General features: G+C 39.6%; 2 protein-coding genes across 2 annotated transcripts; both read right to left on the reverse strand.

Annotated features, from left to right (window-relative positions):
- Positions 1 to 218: 218 nt before the first annotated feature.
- Positions 219 to 3,381, reverse strand: LOC105437022. The gene is made up of 2 exons (XM_011663165.2): positions 2,746 to 3,381; positions 219 to 1,642 (listed from the first exon to the last, which is right to left on the reverse strand). The coding sequence occupies exons 1-2, from the start codon at positions 3,044 to 3,046 to the stop codon at positions 219 to 221; spliced, it is 1,725 nt and encodes a 574-aa protein (XP_011661467.2). The 5' UTR covers positions 3,047 to 3,381.
- A 1,415-nt stretch (positions 3,382 to 4,796) lies between these two features.
- LOC105443988 (zinc finger MYM-type protein 1-like) lies at positions 4,797 to 7,801 on the reverse strand. Its single transcript, XM_011677937.2, has 2 exons — positions 7,723 to 7,801; positions 4,797 to 7,288 (listed from the first exon to the last, which is right to left on the reverse strand). The coding sequence occupies exons 1-2, from the start codon at positions 7,799 to 7,801 to the stop codon at positions 4,797 to 4,799; spliced, it is 2,571 nt and encodes an 856-aa protein (XP_011676239.2).
- Positions 7,802 to 11,651: the final 3,850 nt, after the last annotated feature.

The following is an 11,651-nucleotide window of genomic DNA, read 5'->3' on the forward strand; positions in this document are numbered from 1 at the left end:
GAGGAAACCTACAAAGCAGGGCTTGTAATTTAGGGTTCCTGATACAAAATTGAATGAAGTATCTCAAATGTAAAAAAATAAAAACAAAAACAAAATATATGTTGGAATGACAGTACGGTGTATGAACAAGAAAAGACATTACAGTTAATTATTTACAATGTACCTTTTTACAACATATTTTCATTTACAATTATTTCCACATTATCGTAGGACAAATATTATGGATGACTGAAAGAAGTAGTACAAGCATCTATCAACAGTAAGTTACTGTGCAGTAGCTCTGGTGATGGCCTCTGCAAGATTATGCCATTGGTGTTATGGGTTGTCCCTTTACCGGAGAGGGTCTCCTCCCCAAAGTCATTATTATCCCACACTAGTGTGGTATGTACAGATGGCAAAATGTTGGGAGGAATGAAGTTCTCGCCTCGTTGAATTTGGAGTTGAGCAAGGGCAGTGTCATGCTCGAGGACTTGTGAGTTCGAGGAGCAGTGCCCTAATCCATTCAACAGCCCAATGAGCTGCGCCGAGCCAGTAAGGTGTCTCACCGACATAGCCAGAGCAGAGTGCTTTGGCATAATCGTCCTACCGCTGGAAGCAAGATTCATTACGTCCTGGCATATTGAGACAATCTTACTTTTCTTTGCATCCTTCACCTGCACTCTTGAATTATCTGGAGGGAGTTCATTAGTTGCACCTACAGTCCATGCCATAAAGTTATACAGCGCATCTGGTACTAATCCCAAAGCCATGTCTGCAGTTAAGTCTCTCGCAGTTGGTGGCCATGGAGGCTGAGGAATGGAATTAGAACCTCTTTCTATTGCTCTTCTGAGTGATTGTGCTGCATGATATAGTGGTCTCAAGTCACATGATGTTCTCACTTGAGGAGCTCCTTCAGTTTGATGAATGTCAGAGTCGGTATCCCCATCAGTCTCATCTGTACTGCTTATGTCGGATGAAAATGGATGAACAACGTCCTCTGCAACTTCATCCATAGATAAATCTTCAACAAAAACTAAATCACTAGCATTACTGTGAGAAGACCTAAGAAATTTGAGAAATGGAAAGGTCTTTTGAAGCCTTCGCTTTAAATTAAATGACTTGTAACTTGGGATTTCTTTTCCCTCTACCTCCTTCACACACTTCTTGAACAATCCAAGCAATTTCTGTAACCTTAACACTTCTCGACCCTTCACCACTCTTACATCAACAACTGATCTACAAAAATGATCATATGACTTCTTATACAAAATGTTCTCAGAGTTTTCTTCTTTGTCCTTCTTTGTGAGAAACCTTGTATAGTTCTGGTAACAGCTCAAGTGGTATCTCACTTCCAATGCGACAGGGTCCTTCCCACGAATCTGCATCAAAATCTTCTCATCGGTGCGCATTTCTGCAGCAAGTACAAGCTTACCTGCTGAAATTGTTTCACATTGAGTTAATTTCTCCTTCCTTCTTTTCCTTGTAAAATGATCACAAGTTGTTTTGTCTTTCCTACATATTATGCACTGCACTGGAAGAATATGCCGAACCCTTGGCTGAACACTATGCTGATCCGACTGCCTCGGTCGAAGTTGTCGGATCTTCGAAGGTGGCTTTATCCCTGAATCTTCTGCCTCCAGTGGAACATCGTTGGTTCTTGTGGCTGAAGCAAGTTTTTAAAGACAAAAAGAGAAACAGGAAAACAAAATTATTATTGGTCCAAGCTTTACATGTAATAATGAAATATCCCATATATACAATTTGAACATTTGAAAATGTTCAGTCCCCTTCCTAAAAAAGGAATACATAAATTTCATTGTGGACAAAATAATTTTTCAACATCTTAGTTAACAAGATTGAAAGCTGAATAACTGTTTCATATTGATGGCTTGTTAATGTGGTCAATGAATACCCAAGCTATTTTCTGAGTGGCATTACTATTAGCTGAATCAACGTGCTCATTATTTGTAATTTCTTCCCGATGATGTTTGATCGAACTTGAATATGTCATTAGACATTACACATTTACCATACGAGGTCAACTATAAACAGTGTCGACCTTACGACCATTATCACCTTGTCGTACATGTATGAAAAATGAGATTCAGCACTCGCAGTATTATAGAAGGCCTAGTGCATACAATGAATAAGTTGCCAGGAGTGACAACAGTCAAGATTTCATTTGTTTAAGTATTTTTCTTTTCCAACATCGATGATGAAATTTATTGTACAATAAATACTTTACTGTCAATTAATTCAGCTCAGTCAGATGTCACCCATGACCAAGTGTAACTTAAGTAAAGCTTTAGAGTGAATTTAAGTATTGTACAATGACGTTGGAAATTTTTTAGAATTAATATAGATCTAGAGGTGCTCGTGTTTTGTTCAAATAATTGAAGTAGACTAGTTCTCATGGTTCTAGACTAGTATTATTAAGTCTAAGAAGTAAGAGTAAGACCCTAACTTTGCTTTTTTGCGTGTGTGTGAAACTGAATTTATTATGGTGATAGCCTACCTACATATATATAGTGCCTGTAGCTGTATATCTTATTAAGGGAATAACTAGTTTGTGGGTAAAATCAAGTGATTTCAGAGATAAGCGTTAAGCCCACGCAAGAGAACCCAGATCTTACACGAATACCAATGCATGGGACTGTAATGTGAAAAAACTGGGCAAACAATCCATGACTGAAACCTGATGAAACCTTCACTGTTTAATCATAACAATGCTTTTGAAATATTTAAAAAATGACAGTAATAAATTACCTTCATGTCCTGATCTTTCTTGCTTCTTCCTGACCCTCTCGATCTTAGTTTTGTCGGTAAATCGCATGTAACATGCGCGATGGTAACCCAAAGTTTGAGGAGGCACATTGAGAATATCTGGAGACAAAACAAGCTCCAAATCATACTTTTCAATGGCATGGGTAGCAATAACACCTTCTTTAATGTCAAATTCCTTCCACTGGTGAACACTGATAACAAATTTCCTCCAGCTTGTCTCAGAAAAAGAGATAATATTTGTCGAATCGCCATCAACAATGTGCATGCAACACTCCATGGTCATGGTGCACTAGCAGACTAGACATACAGACAGTGCATGCGAACCAAGACTCAGAATACATGGACTGTGATTGGTCAATTGCACTATGAGCTCTAATACCCCAGCTGTGATTGGCCAATTAAGGAACAGCTATGACATCATCATTGCAGAATGGCTGTCTGCTACATACAGTGATATTTGCAACTTTATATCAAAATTGTGAAAAAATGTACCAGCCAAAAGTTGGGAACATTTGACCATTGTTCTTAGATACATGTCCATTGATCATTTAGGACAAAATAAAGTACTTCCCAGGGGGAGACCACGGAACTGAAGAATTTTGAGGCTTGGCCCATGGTCTACTACCCAAGAAGTCCATTCCCATATGGTCTACACACAGCCGGTCTACTATCCACGTGATCTAATAACCATTTCGTCTACTACTACTGGATAACTGTTTTGGTTGAGTATGCACAACCTTCGTAAGGATGAAGAATAGCGGGTTATTAGGCAATATATTACCAAATAACTTGCTATTTTTGAAGATATACTGAAGTAGTTTTTCGGGCAAAAAAGTCGTAGTAAGCCCTACACGATTTAAAACCAGAAATTTATTGATCTTGATTATTATAGCAATCCTAAATAGGCAAATAATAAGCCAATAAGATACGATTTTCATGGTTTTACAAGTCGAATTTAATTTTTCTTCGCATCAGAATAATAAATTGTGCGCTGAGTGTTACAGACGAATCTTATTTTATAAATGGCTTCTAAATCGGGGATAAGGCAATCTTAATTTTCTCTAACTTAACCTACATTATATTCTACTTTATTTTGTCAATATCTTATCAGAATAAAAAGAATGAAAATCATCGTAGAAACTGACGATGAATGATGTGGAGGTTTGTATTTTAAACTCTTCAATGATTGGATAGCCGGGTTGGATATAGGAAGTGATAGTCCGAAGTTTATATTTCTTCATTTGAGAACAAGTTGATCTAGTTGTACGATCACTTGGTCAGCTCTCTGTCTTCGTCTACAAACGGTTAATTGCCGGTTGGTCTGCAACCAGCTCATGAACTACCCAAGAAGTCCATTCCCATATGGTCTACACACAGCCGGTCTACTATCCACATGATCTAATAACCATTTCGTCTACTTATCATTTGGTCTAATGACCATTTAGGCTAATAGCTATCCAAGCGCGTAGCCAGGATTTTATTTTAGGGGGGGCGGTCCTGAGCACGCGAAGCGTGCGAATCACTTACAGAGCGCGCGAAGCGCGCTCCCTAGGGGGGAGGGTGCAGGGAGGGGGGAGTTTCCCCCCTCCCGCGCGAAGCGCGAAAGCTTTGACGTTTCATTAAAGTATTAGAGAAAGAAGACGATTCGTTGTACCGTTCTCGGTTCTTAATCCTTGTCTGAATTCAGTCCACCCCACTCGTGCGGAAGCTTTGACGTTTCATTACATTATTAGAGAAAGAAGACCGTCTATTTGATTTATTGTTATACAAGATTTCGATTTTTCTTTTAAAGAATATCTTCAGAAATGAGCATCATGCATGTGATAAATATATTGACGTATACATCAACTAATCACCAAACAACAGCATTTCATCATAAGATTTTCATAATTGCTTTCGTCATTATTTGCCACATAATTATGACATAATGTAGTTCATGTTTATTTCTAGTATGACGTATGAGCAGAGAGCGGGGTTGTATCTACATAAGTTAGCAATTCCTACTTTCCTACACTTTCCTCAGCCTCAGCTGCTCAAAGTAGAATCCGCCTGGATCTCTGTGACGAACGGAACTTATCTAGAACTTCATCGCTTGAAGGTGTTTCCTTTCTGTAAGTCTGAATAAGGAGTAAAGCTTCCAACCTTTCCTCCCCCATTGATGCTCGTATTGCTGTTGCTGTTCTCTCTAACTTTGAAAAAGTTCGTTCAGCCTGGGCTGTTGTGACTGGCAGGGTTGCTAAAACCTGAAGGAGCAAGTGGATGTTGGGTAGGGTTATCTTTGAACACTCTTCTAGTGCAAGGAGCGCTGTGTTCACTGATTTCTTCTCTCCTGCTTCTGTATTGTCCCATCTCTTTAGCCATATAGCGAACTCACCTTCAAGACAGCTGATGTCGATCAAGCTATCATACGTCTCAGCTGCAGGAAGCACATCTTCGTAGGTGCTTATGTAGGCTGGAACTAGATGCATCAAATGCATTATCTTTCTTTGTGTGGGACTGAAGCGGTCTTGTAGATGTGTCACAATATTGTCGATTAGAGGGAGGAAGACATTCAGTTTGTAGTACTCGTGTGTCGAATTGTGAACTTGAACTCCAGAAGTGGCATTGGGACGATACACACTACGGGATGCAGTTCTAGGGCGCTCCACTGTCACATCCAAATCACTCGCCATCTTCTCAGCATTGTCAAACAGATGGTCAAATGTGTCATCATTCCTCCATGACCCTAGTACATCTGTAGCATGTTTCACCAGTGTCACAGCTTCTACCAGATCTAGGCCGACAGCCTGCATACCTCTTGACGCTGGGAGGAGGATTCCGCTCACCTTCGCCAGGATGTGGAGAGACACCAAGAAGTCAAATGAAGCGATGGCTCTGAGAAGACTTGCAGCTTTGCTTCTCGCTTCTGGCATTTGCCATCCCGTCATATTCTCCACCACCCGAATGACATATGGCAGTAGAGAGAGGGTGTTTATAACAGCCTCGTGTCTCTCTAGGAATCTCGTCTGGCACAGGGTTTTCAGCCTTCGTTGCTTACTCTCCTCTATGCCTGCATTTGCAATTTCTGCTTCTAGATGGATAACCCTTTTGGCACTGCTGTTGAAGAAGGATGTCATTTGCTGGATAATATCTAAACAGTTTCTGATGGAAACTACTTGAGTTGATTTGGTGGCGCAAAGGTTCAGCATGTGCATGGCACAATGGAAATATTGGGCAAGAGGGGCTTCATCCTTCACTACTGCAGCTACACCAACTTGCTGGCTACTCATGCTACTTGCTCCATCATATCCTTGGCCGACAAGTTTCTTCAAGTCCAGTTTGAGTTCCTTCAATTTCGCTAAGATGACTGTGCCGATATTGCGCCCGCTCATCGCCAGTTCACTGTGGCCATCGGTTGGGTCTATCCCAACCTTCTCTACCATCTCTCGCAGGACATCTATTAGGCAGATGGGGGCCTCTACAATGGTTGGCTTTTGTTTCTCACCATTCCCTACTTCAATGAATTCTACGTATCTTAAAGCTATTGTCAATTGCTCTCTTTTCTTTCTGTCCGTTGTCTCATCTGCGATGACGCTCCACACTCCTGCCTGCTTGGCTTTATAGAGAATCTTCTCCTTGACTAATGCCGATGTACAGTCAAGTATTTCGTTCTGGATCTCGGGGCTGATGTACTGGGCATTTCCAAGACCGTGTGTGACATGGTGCTTCAGCTTCGTATCGCCAGCACGAATCCTCATCCTTAGTAGCGATCTCAAATTGCCATCATTCTCCTCCGGCTCATCTAGACCAAGTTTGCCACTATCCCGATGGCCCCTCAGAGCTATGTTTTGACGTGCGCATGCTATGACTGTATCAGTTATTATTTTTAATACAGATCTATTTTCCTGTCTCTTCTCTTCTCTATTTTTGTCGATCAGACTTCCTATGTCATTTTTGGAATCTACCTGGGCTCGGGCAAGGAATTCCGTTACCATGCTGGCGACAGACTTGTGGTAGTTGGTGTCTGCATGGTTTGTGAGAGCGCCGTCCTTCCCTGTAAGTTTTGCAAATGATTTCAGGGGCTTCTTCACTAACGCACCCACAGTTTGTGTCCCCATATCCCAGTGGCCCCCACAGGTGCTGGAAGACTTGAATAATGCACACCAGATACACCAAGCACCCTCATAGCCATCCATCTCACTCGACGTGAGCCATGGAAAGGTATCATAGTAATGCCTCCCAAGGTACCTTTTCTCCATTTTACCACCCTTTTTGTGCATCGAGTATGGTAGATGATCCTTGTGGGGAACACGGCAACCTTTTAGGGCACTCATTAGATCAGTGTGGTTCAATTTATCCTTCCCTCTAGCCAATAACTCTCCGATGTCTATGTCGTCAATTTTACTTTGACTTTGAGCAACATGGCATTTTGATGATTTACACCCTCGGTCTTCAGGAAGTGTTTGGGACTGTACTTCATGAGTTGAAGAAGTGGAGGCTATGTCAGACTGGGGTTCGGGTGCCACATCCATGTGTTCAGGTTGTTCTGCAAAAGCAGATATGAAAAGAAATAATTTTTAAAATGCTAATATTTTGATGTGATAAAAAGAATGATAGTTACATTTACCATACTTAATTACATCTCAACAGCGGCCCTCAATAATAAAATATAATATTTATGATTTCACATGTATATTATTATCCCAATCTGCTAGGCTACCTATTTTGGTGCTCATAGTATTAATTGAGGGGATTTGATCACTTGACTAAGTGAACTCTTTGTGATTTTATCTAATCCAGTTATCGCGGCAATGTATCATCTTTCTTTTGCCGTAATCTATACCGATCATTAGTGTTCAAAAATTTAGAGTAAGGGGAAGCCAAACTTGATTTACTATCAAAATAATCAAATCAAATACAAATTCGCTCTCGTTAGGTACAGTTTGAAGCCAAGGACAAGTAAAAGGTGAGGGGACCTACCACTCTTTTTCTTTTTTGAAGTAAAGAACTTGTCGAGTGTTTGACTGCGTGGTGCAGGTGCATTCCTCTTTCGCTCCATCGTATGTGTGAATGCCCTATTTGGAGAAAATAGTGAACGGTTATAGGATAAATCTACTGTTCGATTAAAACATGTACATTTGTATTATTATCTGTGTCATCTTATTTAACGATAATTTTTAGGGAAAGACAACCATATTAATATATGACACGAGCATAATCAGACAAATGTTAATTGAATCTCGATAAGAAATGTTACTGTATCAAGTCTAAACAAAATGATCTATATCATTTTAATTTTAGAGCAAATGGAATAATAGGAGCTCGCATATCAAATTACATATTTACGGAGTTGAGAATTTAGATTTTAGTCTACCGGTAATTGACCGGGAGACGCTCATGCTATAGATAATAAATTTGTCGAAGTAAATTTGAATTAGGAGGTCAAATATTTAAAAAAATGCCAATGTGTGGCAGTTTCCCCAGGAGTATACTGACTCATAAATTAGTTCAAAATATTATCCGAATTACTATTAAAGCTATTCCTAATGTAGTATATTCACTGTGTTCTCGTATTCTTGGCCGTGGATTTTGTATTTCTACTGTTGTCACCACATCGACCAAGCGATAGACAGCGTTGATAGTCTAGTTATTATTTGCTCAGAAACAGACTGGACACTATACTACTAGGACTGTTGGACTTCAGCCACGATCTTCGTATAGATATCTGTACCAAGTTCTTTACATTCATACTTTACCTTTCAATGATGAAACGTCAGATTTGAGCCAAAGCAATATTCTGATGTGACGACGGGATGACAGCTTTCGTGGTTGCGTTATGATATAGACTAGATGCTATAGCAAGATGCCTTGGAAAATGCCTTGGATGGTGAGAATATATAGCATTCTCAGGATTCAGATGGGTCCGTCGGGTTCGTGAAATTATCCAATCATCATCCGAATCGTCTTTGCTAGATCATAGTGACCAATAGAATGTTGGAAGACCGAATGCCGCCGAGCAACATCCATTATGCAAAACGACTTGAAAACCGGTCTCCCTCCGCTCATGAATATGCTATGACTGTTTTTAAAGTAATGTTCCCTGCTAAATTTCATTTGTAACGTAAAAATCCCCTTTTTCAGTGGAGATAAGTTTTTATTCATTCATTACCCTGGATTATGCCAATACTTATGCTGATATAGGGACTTAATATAGTATAGTTACAGATGTATTAGAGTGACATTAGACTTGTTGCAATGTTACTATAATAACATGATACATACTGAATCATCGCATGCGCATCCGAGTAATCAGTATTACCACCCACTCTCCTCTTGAAGCCACGTTTCTTTCTTTAATGCATATTGCATAAGTACCTTGCAGTCTGGCCTTGCTTGCCATAGCGTCTTGCCGTAGCTGGCGGAGCTAGGAGGATGGGTCCATAATGATTTACATATAGCGCCAATTTCTTAATGTGAGCCATTGGCCACACAGGTTGTGGCCACATCGTAAATTTGCTAACACAAGTCTCAAGTGACCACGAGAGTCGTCTTTCCCCAGAGAACATTATTCATGATGCAACGCTACGTCATTGCTATTCAGCATTATGATTGGCCAGAAGTTATATCGCTGGGACGAGTCTTGCCCTGCGTATTAGACACACACTAAGAATACACAAGTAGCACGTAGAGAACCGACCCGCTGTACACAAAATATACGTAGAGCTCGGTAGTCCTATTATTTTGTAGGTAGTAAATACGCTTGATATGTTATGTCGAGCTGGACGAAAGGCGATGGGCTGATATCATCATATCAGCTTGTAGGCCTATATCATGCTGTAGAATTCAAAGCTTATGCATATCTGTTGTTTCTTTTATAATCTTTTAACACAGTCTTTCCATAATTTGTCTTTGTCATGTTTCTTTGTCTGCTCCTTTTTCTTTCTACGTCCTCTTACTTTTTTCTCTTCTCTCTCTTTTTTTTTTTTTGGCCGGCGTTTTGGGGGGGGCGACCGCCCCCACCGCCCCCCCCTGGCTACGCGCCTGTAGCTATCTGGTCTATCTCCTATAAGTCTACTAAACATTTGTTCTATTGCTCATTTAGTATTTCTAGTCTGTCTAATACCCAGTTTGTCTAATGCCCATTTTGTCTATCCATAAGATATAATAATCATTTGATGATTGTTATTATTTATGATTGAATGATTATTAGACCATGAGACGGGCTGGGTGTAGACCATATGGAGAAAAAAAAATTGGGTTGTACATGAAGTTTTCTGCCTAACAGCATGGAGTTACTAAACAACAATAACAAAAAACACTATAAGGACATGAGACGGGCTGGGTGTAGACCAATGGGGTTGTAGATGGGGTTGTAGTTGACTGTTATGGATTTGGATTGCCATGGATTTTTGATAAAGACATTTCACATGACAACATGATAAAAAGTAAGTATATCATTTCATTTTGAATATCTTAGAGGAAATGTTGTCATTCAATGAAAGAACACAGAAAATCGTTCACACGGGTTAACAAGGGTATTTCAGATGTACTACTGTTCGATGCCTTTATTTCGAGGGGGCACTAGTATTCGGTGACAGACAGACACAAATTGAGGGAGGGGAGGGGGGACAGGTGCATCGTTCTTCCTTGGTGGATTGAGAACAAGCTATAAGTAATTATTGAGAATGGAAGGGTGTGGGATTTTTTCAGATTATGACAGTGGTGAAGGAATTCAATTTAGGTATCATTTTTTTTTAATATATTCTTTTCACGTTGCGTTTCCCTCTTAATTCCCTTCTTTCTTCCCTCTTTTTGCCATTCGGGGCCGGGCATACATGAGCTATACTTTAGCCATACTCTGTGCTATTGATGATTATCATCTCAGTATAAATGCCTACATGCTTATAAAATGATTGGAGATATTGTCAACTCAGAGTCAGTTATACCCACACTCAAATTTGATCCATTTCGCCATTGCAAGAATAATGCATTCCAAGTAAATTACTGGATAAATTAGGTGTTGTAACCACTAGCTCATTGGCCGTTATTATCAATTACAAAGATATGACATGCTTGCTGGTAATAATAGTTATAGACAATCATGTTAACAAGATTTAACAGGAATACTGCCAGCCTGCAGAGACAGAGGTTAAAAGGGGAGGGAGAGAGAAAAGTCTGTTGAAAGGAAGAGAAATATGGTAACAATCAAATTTGAATACATGTAAAGAATTCTCTCTGAGGATTGAACCAATTTACCATATTAAATAATATTCATGACATTATGATTAAAGACGATAACAGAGGCCTAAAATCAAATATCGTGCAGTCTAATCAAAATATTTTCATAGTATCGCTGCCGAAAATACCTTAAAACAAAATTATGTACAAAGGTTTATTAAACTGCTTACAAAGAATAATGTTAGTTGAAATTTTAAAAAACTCCACAGTATAACAAGAAGAATATATTCTATTCTCTGTCATGTGATTAAATGTACACAATTTGTTGATGTCATGGGACAGGTTCGAATCCTGTGAGATTCCGGTCAAATCGATCACTAAGAATCTTCATTGGTGTCCATACATCATCATTATTGTATTTTATCAAATCATTATAAATCTTTTAGGCTCTAAATCTCTTGTGTCAATTGTAGCATGGTGACATCTGTGTCACAAACCTTCCATGCATGCTTTTCCCTTACAGCTTGAATGGAACCCTTTTAAACAAACGCCATTCAAGCCATTCTGATGTATTTAACTATTGGCTGAACAAAAAACTTACTCTTGAAATATACAGTGCGTCCTAGAAAACAACAAAACCCCGAAAATAAATGATTTGTACTATGAGCGAACCATGCGCTTTGCATTAGATTCACACTCGCTTCAGTGCGTCCTATAGAAAAGAACAAACC

Source organism: Strongylocentrotus purpuratus, unplaced genomic scaffold (genome assembly GCF_000002235.5).
Source record: "Strongylocentrotus purpuratus isolate Spur 01 unplaced genomic scaffold, Spur_5.0 spur5_contig_870, whole genome shotgun sequence".
In the NCBI taxonomy this organism is placed as follows: Eukaryota; Metazoa; Echinodermata; class Echinoidea; order Camarodonta; family Strongylocentrotidae; genus Strongylocentrotus; species Strongylocentrotus purpuratus.

Bases quoted from the DNA above. Each gene is read 5' to 3' on its own strand.
- LOC105443988 (XM_011677937.2), bottom strand. From the start codon at position 7,801: ATGGAGCGAAAGAGGAATGCACCTGCACCACGCAGTCAAACACTCGAC. The intron at 7,289-7,722 runs GTAGGTCCCCTC...CTGCTTTTGCAG, and splicing joins TTCAAAAAAGAAAAAGAGTG to AACAACCTGAACACATGGAT.
- LOC105437022 (XM_011663165.2), bottom strand. From the start codon at position 3,046: ATGACCATGGAGTGTTGCATGCACATTGTTGATGGCGATTCGACAAAT. The intron at 1,643-2,745 runs GTAATTTATTAC...AACTTGCTTCAG, and splicing joins AGAAAGATCAGGACATGAAG to CCACAAGAACCAACGATGTT.